Raw genomic sequence first — 20,555 nt, 5'->3', positions numbered from 1 at the left:
ATTTGAACCCTGGCAGAATCAATGACTTAAGTGTGTCAAGAGAGAAGAGAATATGGCCTTAGAAACTACCAGAAAGAACAGACCAAACCAGAAATAAGGCCTGCAATTGCTGAATTTTACAGTGTACTTGATTATAGATCACTAAAATTCTTTAAACATAATGCCCTGAACTATTCCCTTTTTACAACCTTTTAGGAAGTAGTTATTTATTCAAGAAATACACATTGAGTGCCTACTCTGTGTTTTGCCCCAGGGCAGTCACTGGACTCTGCTTACACTACATGATGGCCAGAATGAGTGTTGCAGCCTTGGTTCCTAAGGAAAATAACCAGACTCTTCTTTTAAAAGTCATATTCATAAATTTTATTCATTTTTAGGAAAGGACATATCTAAAATTACTAATCAGAGAATTCACCCTATTGTCCTCATACAAAAGCTGGATTTTGTCAAGGAGAAAAAGACTCTTTCTTGAAAAAGATTACAGAATTCTTTGTCCTAAAAATGTAGCACCTCATACATAGAATGTATAGCATAAAATAATGTGGCTTTCAACACATGATCATTCATAATTTGTGAAGTGTCTTCCCTATGCATACATGAAAAGTCCATATTTTGAGTATTAGTTAAATAAAAACTTGAGATCTTAAAATGTCTCAGCTTCCCTATTTCTAAACTAGGTTTATTTCATAGAACAAACTATTTCTCCCATTTTTAAATAATACACATTGTAATTGTTATTTCTTAAAGCAGTAAAACAGTTATTAGTTTTGTTTATAATGCTTGCTTTTTCTTCTGATTTGTAATTCTTCAAAAAAACTAAACTAAATGTCCCAGACCCAACAGATAACGCAATATAAACATTGAGGGCATGAGCTGAATGGATCCATCTCAGAGTAGTACAAACTGTGTTGTAACTTTCTGTCTCTATTCTGATACTAATTGTTTTACCATCTACCTTTATCTATGCAATTTCACATTTAATACACAACCAGCATCCTATTAGATTCTTCTTAGAGTAGGACCCTGAGAATAAGTCCATTAAGGAGTCACATGTTATTTATAATACCTATTTGAAGGTTTAAAGTGTGTCTAATTTTTAAGAAGGCAACAAAATTTTCCTACAAATGAAACTCATCACCATGTAAAGAAGAGTATATACTTGGCATTGAAGTGCCCATCTAGTTTCAATATCTGCACCTATACATTTTTTAAATGGATGAAAATCTCCTGATTTTGAAAAATGTTGAAATGCTATTGACAGGGTTCAAGTCCAGGCATAACCTGTGAAGTGATCTCACTACGGTAAGCAGAGCTGGTTTTCTCTGTGATTTAGATGATACACCGCCCTGTTTCAGGTCTCTGTTAGCCGTAAGCACAATTGGCATCGTTCCCGTGAATCCAGAGGCAAATCTGGGCGTATTTTAGGGGAGTGATGCGAACAGCAACGTTGTAGTCCTTCTGAACCCCGTGGACATCCACCCACTGGTGGCCTGAGTAGACCGCAATGATTTTGCGCTTCCAATTCTTTTTGTCTGGATCTTTCAGACGCAGATAGACCCCCGAACCGGTGGAGCCCGACTCAGCATCGCAGTATTGGTAAAGGAGATCATTGGATTCGTCGGACACACTGCAAAACCGATAGACCAACTGATCAGCCCTATCGTTATCAAATCCTGAGAAGTGGATCATTCCACCAGGCATTTTCTTGATCGTTGGGCTGATTCCAAGTTCCATGTATTTCTTTTTGTGAGCACGCTTCAGCTCCAGAAGAGCATAGTCATAGTCCAAGGCAGCGTCCCCCATGCCTCCTCGTGCCCAGCCCTTCGGAATGTGGGTATTCTTGACCCGGGTCCACTGAAAGGAAGGCCTCCCTTCGGCAACCCTCTGACCCCGGCCAGATTGTTTTCTTCTTCTCCCACCCTTCGCTCTCTCCTGCAGATGCTCTCTGGTACCCTCTCTTTGGTCACCACCACTAGCTTCTCTCCTGCTCCTGTTAGAACCTCGACGTTTCTTGCCTCCACTTTTATTCCTCATCTTCAACAACCCTACCCTTAGCTTTTTACTCCCTTTGACATAGTCCTTTCCATCATGAACACAGTGGGCAGCAGTTAGAACATGCTGAGGGGAAATGAGAATGCCACTACAGCCCGTGGAAAGCTTCACAGCTGTGCTGAAAGGGAAATTGGTTGAGAACCTTTTGTCCAAGATGCTGAACCTGCTGTCGGTGCCATACACCTGTCTCTTTCTCCTAACAGATACTCCCTTTGTGGTGATATTTTGAGTCGGCTCAAGAACCAAATCTTGAACTTTCACCCTGGTTAAGGTTCGGGTGCCATTCTCAAATACAGTCTCATAGGAAAGATAATCCTCCAATTCAGAAAGGCTGGGAGTTGGGAGTTCTTTCTGGCATTCGATGCCACACACTGTATTTACCATCATCTTAGCATCTGCCTCAAATGCGGGGCTGGTGAGATGAAAAGTCCTTTCACTGACAATCCGGGGTACCTTTCTCAAGTGCCACATAAAATCCCATTCCATTTCAGATCCATCAATGAGGGTCCACCCAGGGGTGAAAAATATCAACCAAAGTAGCATATTTTCCATTTTGATCTTCTAATTTTGTCCTTAAAAATAGAAAAAGAGAGAGGTTTACAATGTTTCCTTTTTAAATCTGACTTATCCATTTCATTTAGCCCTTGGATCCTAAATGTACCTTCACCACAAAGAGGTGTCCTTATTTTCACCTTACCTAGATTTTATTGAGATTAGATAAACACTGGTAAGTGGGCTCACACAGACTTCCAAAATCAGTAAGTTGTTTTCCACCCAAACTTCCCTCCACCAGCCCTAATCCACCTCGCTCCCACCCCAACCTGTCATCTCCACCTCTATCTCCCCTAATAGCCTCGTGCCTGAGAGAGTAGAATACGGTAGTAGGTTGGAATCCTCTGTCGGCTAAGCCACACTCTCCTCCTTAGATATCCTACAACTTTTTATCCAGATGATTTAGAAATAAAGATAAAAGCAAATGTGCTGCAGTCTTTTCCCACACTTAGCTACTTAAAAACAGGGATCATAACTTCTCCATCTCTAGACTGTAACTGCCTAGCACAGAGCTCAAAAAACTGCTCATTGGATACAGTGAATGTCCATGAACCAGGATTCGCAGCCCAAACTGATGTGAAGGTGCAATGCAAATTCTTGGATAATGTTTTAAAGCAGTAAGAGTATTAGCAATAAATAAATTGCTAATTAATCTTCTATTGATCTGCTTTGATTTGTATAGAATGCCTGGTCATAAAAAGAAAATATATAGCACAGGCCATTTTATGCTAAAGTAAGAAAAATGTACCATGTATTTTTAAAAAACAAAGTTGTGCTTGAAACCACCCTCTAAGCAAAGCTCCATACAAAATGCCTTATGGTGGGACTTTACTGCATATTAAAATTATTTGTAAGAATTTATGAAGTGCAGGCTGTTTGGGGGGGACATGATAATGGTTAGATATAGTCCCTTTTCACCATAGGTCTCACCATCTAAGACCAGTGTTCTTGTGTTATTTAAATATTGTTAAAGGTGCCAGTACATAATAAATTATATAATACCTCTCCTACTATTCACATCTTCTTGCCCTCTTTTTCTTTTCTTGAGGCTCACTGGCATGTACATGTATCTATTTAGTGGAACTGATATGTATCAGCCATCTTTGCTTGGAGGTGGGTATAGTAGGAGCACGCTGGAGCAGCAATTTTGAACCTCTGTGTCGCTAGTATTTGCCAACTATGCTCCAAGTCATTTTTAACTAATAGTTAAAATATCAAGACTTAAGCAAATGATTTGTACTTTGTATAAAGCAGAGGCAATGCAGCATTCGCTTATTCCTACAATACCTTCATCCTCAATGCTTTCTGATAAGCTTTATTTTATTTATTTATTTTTTGCATGGAAAAGAAAGCACATTAGCAATGGCCCACAGCCATTGTACCACAGGGTACACCCACAGGATGTGTGCACTGGCACAAAAGGGAAAAGTCAACCCTGATGCAAAGTTCAATATCGGTATCCCTTGATACAACAGAATTTATGTTGCCATATACAAATACAATAATTTTATTAACAAACTAAAACATTCTTTTGATGAAAAATGTATGCTACATTAACCTATTTATTGTTTAAATGTGATATATTAATGAAAACATAACATAATTAATTTGAACCATTATACATTTGGAAATATTAAGCAGGCCTGGTGTGGTAGCTCACACCTGTAATCCCAGCACTTTGGGAGGCTAAGATCGGAGGATTGCTTGAATACAGGAGTTCAAGACCAGATTGGGCAACATACTGAGACCTCATCTCTACAAAAAATACTTTTAAAAAATTAGTCAGGCATGGTGGCACACACCTGTAGTCCCAGCTACTCAGCAGGATCGCTTGAACCCAGGAGGTCAAGGCTGCAGTAAACCATGATCATGGCACTGAACTCCAGCCTGGGCAACAAAGTGAGACCCTGTCGAAGAGGAGAGGAGGCGGGGAGGTGAGGGGAGGGAAGGAGAAGGGAGGGGAGGGGAGGGGAGGAAATCTGCATTTACGTCACAATATTTTCTAATAGTCACCGCTGCAAAACAGTAATTATATCATCAAGGATTTTGTAGAGTAGAGCCACTTAGTATTTTAATTTGTCTTCTATGCAATTTTTCTCAATAGTATTTCATCAAGTTTATTTAATTAGAATGAAAAAGGCTCACAACTCAGTAACTCTACTGAGCGCTTGAAATTGTAGTTCCCAGGATGAAAATTTATGACCTTGGCTGAAAAAAAAGTGAAAATCAAAGAGTTATTTGCTGCTACTTAGCTTATCAACAAACCAAAATAGATAAAAATGATATATATCATTATGTATATTTTTAAATCTACTTGATTCTCAGCAAAATTTCAATCAAGGGAGTTGTTTTGGTGTGGGAAACTTTTTTCTTAACTGCTTTTTCATTTAGCTCTTTATGACAACAGCTGTCCACTGTGTACTTAATATATGATTACATCAAAGCTTGAAAGTCAGCCAAATATCCACGTCAAGAGACACAAAGTATCTCATTTGGTATATCTTAACGCTTGGTACTAATGATCTGAGGAGCAATACACTTGTGAAAGGCATTCCTGGGCAAAATAAAGTATGTCTAAATAGTGTTACCGTGATATTTTTTCCCCAGTTAGGTTTATCCTGTGCCATAATTCTGTAGCCAGACTTTTAAGAAAGCCTCATCAGAGTTGAATTGTATTTAAGTATAATTTTATTTCTGGCTATGTAGATGACACTGGTTTATAAAGCTATTGTTCTAGTCAAAGGCCTTGGACAATACTTTGGAAATTTTCAATGCTATTTGAAACCATGCTTGGTACAAAGCAATGATTTGACTTATCAAATGACAATACCAATGATATAGGCATGGTTTTCCTTCTCTGTGTTCACGTTCACATTCTCACAGCATTTACGAACGGTGGTTGAGAGCCCATATCTTGGTTGCTCGCCAAAAGGAAACACCAGACCAGGGGTTCTCAAAGGACAGTCCCTACACTAGTAACTTCAGCATTACCTGGAAACTTGTTAAAAATGCTAATTCTCAGGGCCTGCCCCAGACCTACTGTTAGAAACTCTCCTGAAAGGGTGGTGGAGAGTGACTCCCAGCTAGGTTTAACCAGCCCTCCAGATGACTTTGACACTCAATAAAGGTTAAGAACCACTACAGTAGCCAAGGCTCTGGTGTAGCAACATGAGCCATACCCCAGAAGGTGGTCTTTCCAAGGATGATGGCTTACCCAGGTTTTAAATGACATCTGCTTCATCTCTGTGTACAAAATTAATTTATTCTGACTTTATGCTTTTACTGTGTTAGCAACTGACAATATCAAATCACTCAGCCAATTAATAAAAAACAAACATAACTAACTTTTATTTTTATTTTTAATTATTTTTTGTGAGTCAGTCTGGCTCTGTCACCAAGCTGGAGTGCAGTGGTGTGAACTAGGATCACATAGTGATCCTATGTGCATCATATGTCTCAAAAAAGTGAAATTCATAAGGTTTATATGTAATGCCTCCAATATCTCATACTACAGATCATTCAATGGCATTGGTTCACCAGCCTTGCCTGGTGCCCTTTGAGGGAGCTCTGTGCAGTGTACCACAGGAATAAAAACCATGCCCACGTCTACCCTTGGGTATGGGAAGGGCAGAGCTTTGTAATATGACCTCAGAATCACAGTAATAAGAGGACATGGATTTAGTTAGCCTAATTTGGCCTGTAATTTAAAATTGGGCAAATGTTTAAGGACACTTTCTTTTGGAAAATCTAAGTTTGTCTTGTGGTAAAATGTCAATGTGGCATAAATGATAGCTCTTACTGATAGAGCAATCCACAGTTTGTTCAGTGGAGACATCTACATATGCCCATTATCCAAAAAGGACTAACTCATTGATCTAAAAAGACACAGTCCCAGTTGAAGGGGCAGCTATAATATTTTGAAAGTCTAACATCCCTTGGCTTCCCCATCCCCCTCATTTTTCCTGTCTTCCAATATAATTGTGACCTTCACTGTCCATTTCCAGATGGCTTGCATTTGGGGCTTCAAATTCCAATTTTGGTTAATGAAAGCAAAGTTGCAATGATTGCTGCCCACCACTGTGAGTCAGCATACACACAGCTGATTATGGGCTGGATCCTGAAGACAGTTTGAGTAGAAGGGAATTAAGGAAGAAGTAAGAATATCTGTGTATGTAGATGAACTCTTACTGATGGAAGAGATGTAATTACACATTTGTACCCAATCTATTAATAGAAGTGACCACACTTAACTACGAGATCACTTACTATTACCCTTTTGTTATTTGTTTATAGTTTCTTAGAAATGTGATTGCTGACAGCATTGAGAATATTTGTGTATCTGTACCAGCAGAGTGGTTATGAGTGCAGACCAAGGAGTGGGAAGGCTTGGGTTCAATTCCCTTTTCACCACTTATGAGGCATGTGCATGTGGGCAGTTCATTAACTCTCGAAGTTTCACTTTCCTCATCTGCAAAGTGGGGATAATATTACAGTAATTTCGACTTCATAACATTGCTATGGAGATTAAATGAGATGATACACGCAAAGAATTACTACTGAGCCCAGAGGATAGTAAGCAGTTAACACACGTTATTTTATAATTATTATCCTACCTTAATTGATGAATTTGTATCACTTCAAAACAGGTTGTTATATAAGCCAAAATTAGAGATCTTGTAGTTTTCTAAAAAGTCAGTTTTACAGTCAAATATTTTTATTTCAAGATAGTTTCTAACTCACTCTAAAATTCGCTTTTTCTTTGTTTTGTTTTTTGTTCAAGGACAGCTTCACTTTAGAGACTTCCCAAATGAATGCTTTCCTAATTACTCATTTCTATGAATATCCATGGCTCTGTAATATATTTTTCTCACTGCTATTAAACTTAAGTGTGATTAAACACTATGCAGCCACAAAACACTTAAATTGCATTTTCTGTGTCTTATTTATAGCCTGGATCTACACTGGGAATTTTGGAACTGCATCAGACCCTCAGCCTAAAAAGAAACAGAGTCTATGTCAACATAATTACTCTAAGGGAGTGATCTACAATGAAAAAAAAAACAACTTTTTGAGTGAGTCTATCTAGAGTATATAGAATCCTATGATGAAATGACATTATACCTTAAGGCTCAGTTTCTCTTTTGTGTTTTGTTTTTTACCCTAGAAGTTTATAGTCTAGCTTAGATAGAGCAGACAAACTAATGAAAGATTAGATGGCTGCCCACTATATTAATATTTCAAATCAATTATTTTTCCTGTCTATGAGAAAGCAAAGATGCTGACTTACCATTGAAGGACCTGCATTGAATTGCTTTCCCTCACTAGGTGACAGATTCACAATTACTTATGCCTTTCTTTTCACCTGGTTCCTTGTAATGTCTAGTGAGGTACTTGTCCATATTTATGTACATAGCATGTTGCCATGGGACACAACTTTGCATTGATCCGTCAAACAGTTCCTGGGAGGCTGCTGTGGGTCAGGAATTACTCAGTCATATCAATGACCCCGTAGGGCCAACACCACCCTATACCTTAGTGTGTATGTTAGTACACACCAATGATTGCATGACCACCTTTTAAAACTTGGCTGTCCTCTATTTAGCCATCTGCAATCCCAACCACCTGTCCTTCCTAACACCACTGGCTCTGTTTACATGCATACCTAAATGTGAAGACATGCCCTCATCTCCTCCTTTACTTTCATCCTCCACCTACTCAGGATTGACACACAACAGGGGGACACTGGGGCCTGGCCAGATGATTCTGAATAACTGCAGAGAGAAATGGCTTAGGCAAAAGGCCACAGCAGGAGACGGGGAGAATTACAAGTGACATAAACAGGAATAAAGCAAGCACTAAAGAAAGCGGTGATGTTTTGGATGACAATTGTAAAAACTTTCATAGTCAGTTTTATTTGGGGGAACAGATGCTGAGGAGAAGTGGTATCTTATGAAATCTAATTCCTGATCCACTGAGGCGCTCCCTGACAGCAGCACTGCATGGAGGTAACATTTAATTTAGAGAGTGTATGAGAAAATAACAGTGTCTGTAACGTAATAAAAAAGGGGAGTAAGAACTAGGGTGTTTCCATGATTATGGGGGCAGTGGGCTTTGAAGCCAAATCAACCTTAAGTACACTTGCCACTTGTTACACTGTGATCTTGTGAAGGTTACCTAATCTCTCTAGACATTATTTCCCACATTTATTAGATAGAGATAATATTTGAGAATATTTTTGTGAGAAACTAATATGATAAGCACAATGCCCAGAGCACAGTAAGCACTCCACAAAGATTAAAGCCAATGTTTTTCATATCAAACAAGGTGAGCCAACACTCAGGTAGATATTTACAAGGTATTTCATACATCTTTAACTGCCTCATTGTGGTATGCCAAACATCCTCATCCCCAGGACCTGTGAATATTTCCCACACACAAGAAAAGAGACTTTACAAATACGATTACATTAAGGATTTTAAGGTGAAGTGGTTATTCTGGATTATCCAGGTGGGTCCAATGCAATCACAGGGGCTCATATAAGAAGGAGGCAGACGGGTTAAGAGTGGGAAGAGCTGCTAGATGGAAGCGGAGGCCAGAGCAATGCAGGATCATGAGCTGAGGAATATGAGTGGCCTCTAGATGCTGAAAAAGGTAAGGAAAATTATTTCCTAGAACTTCCAGAAGGAGGAACATAAATGAAAATGTGTTGTTTTAAGAAAAATATGAAGAAATATAATTTAAAACTAAAAACAGAAGATCACAATATAACTTTAGATTTCTTTTTTTTTTTTTTTTTTTTTGAGACACAGTCTCTCTCAGTCGCCCAGGCTAGAGTGCAATGGCGTGATCTCGGCTCACTGCAAGCTCCGCCTCCCAGGTTCATGCCATTCTTCAGCCTCAGCCTCCCCAGTAGCTGGGACTACAGGCGCCCGCCACCATGCCCGGCTAATTTTTTTTGTATTTTTAGTAGAGATGGGGTGTCACTGTGTTGGCCAGGATGGTCTCGATCTCCTGACCTCGTGATCCGCCCATCTCGGCCTCCCAAAGTGCTGGGATTACAGGCGTGAGCCACCGTGCCCGGCCAAAACTTTAGATTTCTGATCTCCAGATGCATAAGATAATAAATTTGTGTTGTTTTAAACCACTGAGTTTTCGGTAATTTGTTACAGCAGCAGTAGGAAACTGCTACACTTACAAAGGTGAGAATCGAGTTTTTACAACAGTCTGCCTGACTGTTTAGAAAGAAAGTAGTAGTAGGGAGTGGCGGAGGCTGTGGCTCACACCTGTAATCCCAGCAGTTTGGGAGGCCGAGGTGGGCGGATCACTTGAGGTGAGGAGTTCCAGACCAGCCTGGCCAACGTGGTGAAACCCCGTCTCTGCTAAAAATACAAAAATTAGCCGGGCGTGCTGTTGTGTACCTGTAATCCCACTACTGGGGAGGCTGAGGCAGGAGAATCCCCTGAACCGGGAGGCAGAGGTTGCAGTGAGGTGAGATCACGCCATTGCACTCCAGCCTGGGCAACAGAGCGAGACTCCGTCAAAAAAAAGAAAAGAGAAGTAGTAGTAGTAGGGAGTGATTAAAAAGTAGAAAAGGGCCGGGCGCGGTGCCTCACAACTGTAATCCTAGCACTTTGGGAGGCTGGGATGGGAGGATCACTTGAGTCCAGGAGTTTGAGAGTAGCCTGGGCAACATAGGGAGACCCTGTCTCTACAAGTGTGGTGGCGCATGCCTGTGGTCCCAGCTACTCTGGGCTGAGTTGGGAGGATCACCTAAGCTGGGAGGTGGACGCTGCAGTGAGCTGTGATTGTGTCACTACACTCCAGCCTGGACAACTAGAATGAGACAGGGCAACCCTGTCTCAAAACAAACAAACAAAAACAGTAGAAAAGAATGTTTCCTTCTGGGACTTAAAATATAAATGAAAATGTGTTATTTTAAGAAATAATATACAGAAATGCAATTTTAAAACTAAAAACAGAAGATCACGATAAAACTTCATAGTGGTAGGATGCAATATTGCTAGAGGAAAAACAAGAATTAGAACAGGATAGATAAATTTGTCTATTCAACAAATGCATACCACCTGCTAACTCTGCGATGCATTTCGAAGCCTTTTTTAAAGAATCTCTCTGATAGTCCTTAACTGTTGAGTTGGACTAGAACATTTCTAAGATTTCTTCCAGCTTTAAAGTTCTAGAGTAAACCACAAATGAGAAAACACAAGTAATTTACTCATCAATGCTTCTCAGGAAGGTTCAATTCCTAGTCATCCAGGGAAGAACTTGCCTGTTATCCATGTTGCTACCCCTAGATGGCAAAATTAGCCTGGTGATGGCAAATCTAACGCAGGTATTTAAAATGTTTACACTTACTCAGCTGTGAAATAGATTTTATTTTAAAAGCATGTAAGATTCAGCAGGGGCAAAACTTTTAACTGGCTAATAATATACTAAATGGCTGTGACATAGGGAGACATATGGAATTTATTATATTTGGAAAACCCACCTACAGGCCACAGAGCCCATCCTGATGAACTGAGGGCTGATAGTGCTGTCTACAGTCAGACAATTTTCTGGCAGATAGTTTTTCAAAAACAGTTGCAGTGCCAGCACACTTCCAGCATGACCTACAGCACTGTTAACTAGTCCCCCAAATGTGCCACAATTTATTTCAATGCTAAGGAAAATCTTGAACCTGCCAAATATTTCACGTTTATCAAATACTTTATAATCCATTACTAAAGGATAAGCTCTCCACTGATTCTAGGCTGAGAATAAATGGCAAGAAAGTTCATTGACAGTGGGCCAATTTCTATTCAGAATATCATACCATAGCACTATTTTCAAGTTTAGTTTCATAAATGGAGACCAAAAAAATGTCTGCTTAAAAAGTTTGGCAGTACTTGAGGGAAAGGAAGATGGTAAAGTTACACAGTTGATTATTTTACAGTAACCCACAACTTCTGTTTCTCATCACAATAAAAAACAAAACCTCCCTTTGTTTGGGGGCTATTTTTCCATGACCTGTACATCTCAATTTGTGCAATCCTATGGATAAATCAAATTTTGGGTGAATGACATTAAAGGAACCCCAAGAGGACTCTTTCATATGCTGCCTTATGAAGTGCACAGCATATAGCTCTAGACTTATCTGTATTTTTCAAGTTGGCCTTTGAGAACAAAGAATATCTATAAATAGGTATGCTACTTTTCAGGTTTTAAAGCATCTATGGTCACAATGTTTTTAGCTAACCCACATCAGTTTTACCTATATGAAGCTTAACGTTTTTTAATTATAAAATAATAGCTTGCATACTACTAACTTAACTTTACTGTTTCCTAACCTCTCCATCTCAGATTTCTCATCTGCAAAGTTACCTCAGTGCTAAGGTAAAGTAGCTCCATCCTCCCAAATTCTGAGTCTGATCCTACTGTTAAAATGCAATATGCTTGTTTGGTATTTGAGCATTGGGCAGAGGAAAATCATTTACCCAATGGAGAAAATTAACTCACACTAGCAATTGTTTATTTTAACATCTAATGAACACATACTGTATGCCAAGTATATGCTAAACAGTCTCACATTTTAAAACGTGAAAAAGCTTCTTAAAAGCATGCAGTTTTCCCAGCTATCTGGAAGAAAAATGGGGTACAGTATCCACATCCACCACTTCCCTCACTAAAGGAACTCCTCTAATATTTCCTAATAAAAATAAAATTCCATATGATACTTGGCCTCTACCTTCAAGCCTACATGTCTTATTTGGCAGGGATTTTAACATTCTCTCTTCTAAATTATAAACCAGATTCTAAGTATAATTCTCCAGCCAGCAAAATATGACTTTTATAATCCTCTGTGGAGACAAATGTACTTCGGATAAAATAAGAATGAATTTCAGAAGTCAGAAGGGTTAATAAGGGGTGAAAGCCCCCTAGACACAGCATGCAGCTTCTTTTCAAATCAAGGACAGTGTAAAAATGTCAGAGCAATCAAGCAGGAGTGTTTCTACAACTTTTTAAAAAACCTTTTATTATAGAAAATTTCAAGACTACACAAAAGCACAGAGAAAAGTATTAAAAGTTGAGAGAAAAGTACAACCCCCATGTGCACATCACCAGCTTCAACTATTGTCAATATTTTGCCAATGTTTCATCCACCATCACCACCCCACACACTTTTTTTTTTCAACTAGAGTATTTCAAAGCAAGTCAAAAGCTTTTCTACTTCATTTCGCCTCCTCATTTTCTAAACGTTTTCCTATGCTCCTTTTGCTGACCCCCGCAGCCAAGTTGATAAAAGGGTAGAGGGGAGAGGCTAGCTTTCATAGTAACCCCGCCAAAGAGACTTTTCAGGAATGCGTTTCATACCTTTCTCAATGGCATCTGTTAACAATCATAAAAATAAAGAGGGTCCCCTCTGGTACTGCTTAAGCAGAAAGAATTCCATTTATATTCCAATGCAAACATTGTTGCTGTTAATATTAAACTGTGCAGAGGCCGGCACACAGAATTGCCTATGGGAAGGGTGGTTAGTTTCTTTGAGGACTGAAAGAAAGTGTCAAGTTTGATCCCTTTCTTCAAAGTCCTTCAAAGAAGCTCTCGTCGGGTAGGTCCTGCCTTTCTCAGGGAAATTTCTAAGTTCTAAGGTTGTTGGGTTTGGGGAGCTTCATCTTTACCTGCCAGGCTTGTTTGGTCCCCGAGGGCACTGTCAGCTGAGATCAGAGCTCCCGAGGAGGCGGGCGGGGACGCTGCAGCTGGGAGCCTCTCAGCCAGCCTGAGCCGGAGGCCGCCCCGCCAAGGCCGGGTCACAGCACCCGGAGCTCGCCACTGAGACTGCGGAGGGGGAGAGAGCTGCGCCGCACCACGGCCGGGAGATGGGAGGGGAAAGGGGGCGATGACGAGGGGCGGGCGCGGTGGGATGGAGTGGGAGGAGGGGAGGAGGAGGAGGTGGGCAAGAGGAGACGGAGACGGAGAGGGAGGGCGGAGAGGGGAGTTCCCTGGAGGAACGGGGCGGACCTGGCCGTGTCTCACCCCAGCATTTCTGCCCCCAAGCTGAATTAAGCATTAGGAAAAATTCATGAGTAGGTTCACAGGGGATGCCTGTCCCTGTGATAGTATGCACTCCTTTAACAGTCTCAGGAGTTGTTCAGTTAAGAGTCTCATTCCTCACTGCTTGCTGTTGAGACCCCAGGCATCTAGAAGAACGGAGGGCGTCTCCCCAACCTTATCCCAAGCTAGTCTCCACTGGGGACCTAACTTCTCTGGATGCACAAGCCTCAGGGTTACCCCGACTTGTACCAGGCACCCAGGCTGCACATGAGGATGGGGACCCCAGGCTGGGACGCCTGGACCCCCGGGAGCATCCTGCGCTGCCTCCAGGGGGAGCGCGTCAGTTTCCGTCTGCAGGGAAAAGGCTGGTTTTCTTCTTTGGGCGAGTAACCTTTAAGGTCCTTTCCCATCTCAGTCCCACCAGCATTCTAACCTCATCCGTTCTCTCGACCTTTTATTCTCCTTTAGGAGAGGGGTGGGGGCCACATGAGAAAGGAAGCTTCATTTGTTTAACAACAAATTCTAGTGGGTGACAGGTCTGGGGCAAGATGCACTGATACAACATTGAGAGAATACATAAACAAAAACAAAAACAAAAACAACTCGGTCCTGGCCCTAAAGCAGGGAGATCAAGTAAGTGCACAAGTACTTACAACACAAGGTCTTAGCATGTCTTGTAACACTTGGTTCGTTAGTAGGTTATTGCGTATCTCAAGTTTCTATGTACTTTTAATGAGATCATAACATACTTAGCATTGTCCCTCGTTATACTCAACGGACTAGTTCCAGGCCCTCTTCCCCTCAGCCCCCCCAATACTAAAATCATCCCATATTCAAGTCCAAGTCCAGCTGTGGGCCCTGGGGAACCCGCGTATAGGAAAAGTCTGCCCTCTGTTTAAGCATTTCTGCCTGAAAATACTGTTTTCTATCTGCTTTTGGGTGAAAAAAAAATCTGTGTATAAGTGGACCTGTGCAGATCAAATATGTGTCCAAGGGCCAACTATATATACAATTTCATTGCTGTTTTCTCATTTAGCATCGTTAACATAAGCATTTACCCGTATATTAACATCTATTGGTAATTTTTACCAGTTAGAATTAGTTCTGAAGCTCTCTGTCTCACCAATTAGATCATAATAGTCATATGCATCTTTGAATCACCACCATCTACCACAGGGCCTGGCATATAGTAGCTGCTGGATTAGACATGGAACTAAAAAGTTTGCTCGTCAGATGGAGTGTGGAGAAGTCACAGAGAAAGCCCAGAACTAAGAATGGGAATTCCGCCTGACACTAAATAGCTGTGTGCCCTGGGCCTCCGCTTTTTCGTCTGTAAATTGAGATGGTTGAGCTGGAGGAGTTCCAAGGCCTGCAGCTCTCAAACATTTTTGGGATTCTAACACTGTATAAATCCAGAAGGATTCACTGTGGACCCAGGTCTGCTTCCTTCACTTTATTCAGCATTCTCCACTAGCATCACAGAAAGCAAACTTCCAGGGCTCTCTCATTTTCATGCCCCCCTTCTTGAGCCTTTGACCCCAAGCCCTTTTGTACCCTATTTCTGGATCTATTCCAGGTTGTCTTATCATTAATTTGACTGTTTTCAAAATTTATCGCTTTACTTCATCTGGTCCTGATGCTTCGTATTTACTATTTCTCTAGTTCTAGGTTTCTGGCTTCTTATTTTTAAAAAATTTTAATTCATTAAATTTTTAGAGACAGGGTTTTTAAATTATCACTCTGTCACCTAGGATGGAGTGCAGTGGCAGGATCATAGCTGACTGCAGCTTCAAATTCTGGGCTCAAGCAATCCTCCCACCTCCACCTCCCAGGTACACAGGCACATGCCATCTCACCCAGCTTTTTAAATTATTTCTTTTGTAGAAGCAGGGTCTTGCTATGGTGCCTAGGCTGGTCTTGATGTCCCGGCCTCAAGCGATCCTCCTGCCTCAGCCTCTCAAAGTGCTGTGATTACAGAAGTGAGCCGCCGTGACTGGCCAGAATTCTGGCTTCTCTTAAGCAGGATTTCCTCTCCTGGCCTAGTCCAGCCCCTCAGGTATTCTATAGCAAAGTATGAGCAGTTCAGAAACCCATACCAAACTAGATTGTCAACCCATCAAATTCCTCATTCTGGACTTGTAATGATGGTCCTATAATTTTCCAATGCTTCTCAACCAGCTTTCCACATGGGAATGCAAACTTTGGACAATATAACTCTTACCATTTTAGGAAATAATGCATTATAGGAAATGTTATCAGTTAAAAAAAATAAACTCATAACAAAGTTTCCAGCCATGTCTCCCCAAGGTCCTAGACTTTATCTTCAATTATTGTGACTATTGTGACCAAAGACTTTATCAAATTACTTTTAATACAACCCAAATTCTTGGTTAATGCACCAACAAAATTGATAACTATCTGTCCTTTGTGAGGTCCCCAGCTTAATGGAGGCATTTGTGTGCTTTTCCAGAAATGGAACCAAGAGGCCCAGAACACATCTTCTGTCACATTTCAGGTCACGAGGGGTGCAGTGGCCTCTCTAGAAGAGAAGCCATGACCACTGTCAGGCCTGGCTATGATTAAGGCTATACTACTTAGCTTTTTTTTCTGGACTTGATTTCCCAAGAGGCTGAGACCAGAATAGAATAAATCTCTGTCCAAGACTAAATCTTACTTATCATGGAAATGTACTTGGAAAGTTTTAGCTGTGGAGACAGGAAGAGGAGATGTTTCACGGTCCGTGGTGAAGGTCTAATTGATGACTCAACCTTGTAAAGGGACCTGAATTGCTTTGGCTGTAATCTTCCTGTTAACTTTTAATCCCGAGGTTTTATCAAAACCCTCTTTATTATTTATTAGGTTGTATGGTTGTGCCTGTTTAAAAACCTAGGGGTCCCTTAGTTAAGGCAGACTGAGAAAATTAAGCAGATGTAATAAGAAAAAAAGATAAGGTAGCATTTGTCCTCAAAGTAGATATACTGTGATAGAAGCCACCTATGATCTGCTAATTTGAGGAACAGTTGCTGGTGCTCCACAAACCTGCAAAACCATTGGCTTTCTCTATCTTTCTGGGTGGCCCAAGGAAATGCAATGATGTGTTCCCCCAAAAATCTGAAAGTTGGGTCCCTCAGTGCAGCCCCTCCTCCATTTGGTCATGTTCTTTCTGATAGGCAGTGTTGATCTCTCTACTGCCTATGCACCAGCACTGGTCCTGGGTACTTGCCACACTGTTTCGGAATTATTTTTTTCCATGTCTGCCTCCCAAATAGGACAGCCTCAAGGACAGCAAAACTTTTATATATCCAGCACTAAGTACAGTACCTGCAACTTAGATGTTTAACAAATGTTAACTGAGAAAATCAAATGGACCAAAATCAAGACATTCTACCACTCTCATCTGTAGTTTAGACACAATAGAGTGAATTATGAGAGGAAACCAGATTTCTTACAGAAACCAGAGACTTAACCTAGAAGCATCATAAATAAGTATAAATTAAAAATCTGAAGAGGACACGAACTCCGGGAAATGCAGCCAGGACTAAAGCACTGGGCCCCAACCACAAAGTCTCCCAGAGACAGGATTTCATGAGACATTGCCAGAGGAGAGAGACTCTTGTAAAGTTTAATTCATAGGCCTGTAAATTAAGGCTAATGGATCAGAGTCATTCATATTCCAAGTTTGGAAATTTATGATAGCTTTTTGTTTTATTTTTTATTATTACATGTTTTCTTGGCTCTGGAAATGATGATTAAATTACTAGATGACATGAATAAGCCTTCAATAAAGAGCTTTATCAGAGTCAAAATATCCTGGGCAAACTACCTATTTAATCACATACCCAGTCAAGAAGAATGAAGGCTATTCCTCCTCCTTCTACATGGCCTCTGAATATGGAACTGAACCCACTATGGATAAGAACAGTGCACTCAATGGAAATATATCTGGGATTAGGAAACTAAGGTTTGAACCTGAACACTGCCGCTTATTAGCCATGTGATTTGGGCCAAGCCACTTAACCTCTGGAAGTCCCTATTCCCTCATTTGAAAAGTTAGCATGATAAAAGTTGTCTGGAAGAGTGGTTATGACGGGCAAATGTAAGAATGTATGTGGACACCCTTAGCTGTGACCGGGCACATAAGTGCTCAATAAGGAGAGCCAGGAATTGGCCCCAGGAGCAGAGTCTAGTACGTGACATATGACTGGTTTTTGTGCTTCCACGTGACTCCCAGGAAAGGCAAGAGACCACAGTACCTCTAATGTCAGCTTCTCTCTGTTATACTCTCCCTTCCCTTTTTTTTTCTTTTTTGACTTGGAATCTTGCTCTATCACCCAGGCTGGAGTGCAGTGGTGTAGTCTTGGCTCACTGCAACCTCTGCCTCCCAGGCTCAAGCGATTCTCCCGCCCTGCCTCAGCCTCCCGAGTAGCTGGGACTACAGGCGTATGCCACCATGCCCAGTTTATTTTTGTATTTTTAGTAGAGATGGGGTTTCACCATATTGGCTAGGCTGGTCTCGAACTCCTGACCTCAAGTGATCTGCCTGCCTTGGCCTCCCAAAGTGCTGGGATTACAGGTGTGAGCCACTGCGCCCAGCTCCTTCTCTTTCTTATAATGCCCCAAGACTCTCACTAGATCCAGAGACGAAGTATCCATTAAATCAAATACACTTCATCACATTTAGGTAACCTCCTAGAGGATGAATAAACAGGACAGGATCATCAATGAAGAGATGATAGATGTGGAGAACAATGAGAGATGGGAATAACTCACAGGCTGAGTCACATTTTATCCTGAAGGACAAACATTTCAGATTGCAGATGTTTTGGTGTGGCCAGAAAATTTGAAGATTTTCATTAAAAATTTGATTTCTAGGTTTTTGTGTGTGTGAGAGAGAGAAATTAGACCATCGGGCAAGTCTGGTCCACATTCCCTCATGGCAGTAGTCAGCTGAAGCTAAGTAGGAGCTAACAGTTTAGATGGAACAGGCCCGCTTGAAGTCGGCAGGTGTCACCACTCCTTGTTGTTGCCTCCATATGCTGTCAGTATTGGTTTCCATTTGCCATCTCCAATGCATGATTGTTTCTTTTACTCCTAGCCAACTGCACAAACTACATGTGTGGGGGCTACCAGAAAATATAAGGATCGTTTGCATATCAAAAAGGGAATCCTGGAAGCAGAAGGAATTGTTGGGAGAGAGAGAGAAATTTTTTAAACTTAGAGTGGAAAGAACAGCTAAGACACTGTTACAGTAGTTCAAGCCAGATATTATGAAGCTTCAAACCAGGCAGTAGCCATGGAGGTGGAGATGGGGAGAGAACAGATTCCAAAGATGTCACAGGATTCAAATTGAGTGAGCTGGTGACTGAACATAAGGATTGAGGGAAAGGGAGGATTTCAGGGCTCAAAATAAATCAAGGCTATGTACAGGGATATTTATTACAATCATTTTTGTGTAATACCAGAAAAGAAGAAATAAAGTGAATGCTCATAAAAGGAAAATAGTTGAATACACTATGGTATATCCATACTCTGGGATATTATGTTGCTATTATCAAGAATAAATCAGGACCAAACCAGCTGCATTGTAGGGATTTCCTCAGTGTAGTTAAGTGAAATGCACTGAGGAACATATATAAGATGGTCCCATTCATAGAAAAGCAACAACCAAAGAACTTACATATGTATCTATATGTAGATATGTATACATAAATGCATATGTGTGATTATGATTATGTGAATAAAGGAGAAGATATGGAAAATATACTGTATTTTAGAATGTGGGGGTAAGTGGAGGAGGAAAGAACTAAGGAGAAAGCAAAAAATCTATTTAAAAAAGCCATCTTGAGCTTTCAAAGAGTGTATATGACTCTGTTTTATCAAATTGCATTATGTGTATATAACCACAAAAAACATGCATGAGATTGTCATACGGAGCTTGAGGGACTCCAACTTATTTTAATTTTCTTATTATAGATTGTTTATAAGATTGGCATAAAATTCCTACAATATGTGAACCTAACGAGGCTTTTAAAAATTAAGTTTAGGGTCAGGCGCAGTGGCTGACACCTGTAATCCCAGCACTTTGGGAGGCTGAGGTGGAAGGATCACTTGAGCCTAGGAGTTCGAGGCAACATCTTGAGCAACAAAATGAACCCTTGTCTCTACAAATAATAAAACATTAGCTGAGCAGGCTGGCATGTGGCTGCAGTCCCAGCTACTCAGGAGGCTGAGGGAGGAGGATTGCTAGAGCTGGGGAGCTTGAGGCTGCAGAGAGCTAGGATCATACCACTGCACTCCAGCCCAGAGCAAGACGCTGTCTCAAAAAGAAAAAATTAAGCTTATTAATTTTTTAAAAACCACAATAAATTTATTTTAACATAGACAAACACAAATCAAGGTATATTTTTTTCAGCCATTTCAACATTCCTCTCACATTAGGTCTAAATCCTGCTTCAGCTATTTACCAGCTGGGTAAATTCAGGCAATTGGCTTAATCTCCCTCAGCCTGATTTTCCTTATTTGAAAAATTGGAATGATAATCTCAATCCTGAAAGGTGCTGTTAGGATCAAATAGAAGAATATCTAAAGTATTATAGCTCTTATTATGAGAGCCCATAGTAGGCTCTCAATAAATGGCAGCTACATTTCAAAATCACTCTCTACCCCTGCTCGTGGTGTCACAAGGGTGACGTGATTGATGATTTCAGCCATGGCCTACAGTCCCTCCCTAACATCCACTGAAACTTCTTGTTTCAGTTCCAGGGATAATGGTCCCTTCCCCTTTTGTCTCAACTTTGGTCGGTTACTTGAGGCCTGGGAATTAATTCTGGTCTGCTGCCCAGTGAGCAAGCAGCAGGGCTCACACAGCTTTTTCCTCATCCGATTTTAGCTGATCTCACTTC

The 20,555-nt window shown here is 40.8% G+C and overlaps 1 protein-coding gene across 1 annotated transcript; it reads right to left on the bottom strand.

The window, feature by feature from the left end:
- Positions 1 to 339: 339 nt before the first annotated feature.
- PRSS35 (serine protease 35) lies at positions 340 to 13,573 on the bottom strand. The gene is made up of 2 exons (XM_003816384.6): positions 13,281 to 13,573; positions 340 to 2,624 (listed from the first exon to the last, which is right to left on the bottom strand). Exon 2 carries the CDS (start codon positions 2,602 to 2,604, stop codon positions 1,363 to 1,365), a length of 1,242 nt encoding a protein of 413 aa, XP_003816432.1. The 5' UTR covers positions 2,605 to 2,624; positions 13,281 to 13,573; the 3' UTR covers positions 340 to 1,362.
- Positions 13,574 to 20,555: the final 6,982 nt, after the last annotated feature.

Source organism: Pan paniscus, chromosome 5 (assembly GCF_029289425.2).
Source record: "Pan paniscus chromosome 5, NHGRI_mPanPan1-v2.0_pri, whole genome shotgun sequence".
Taxonomy (NCBI): domain Eukaryota; kingdom Metazoa; phylum Chordata; class Mammalia; order Primates; family Hominidae; genus Pan; species Pan paniscus.
This window is presented reverse-complemented; position numbering and strand designations above follow the sequence as displayed.

What these genes read in the sequence shown, in the direction of transcription:
- PRSS35 (XM_003816384.6), bottom strand. Translation starts at nt 2,604, where the DNA reads ATGGAAAATATGCTACTTTGGTTGATATTTTTCACCCCTGGGTGGACC.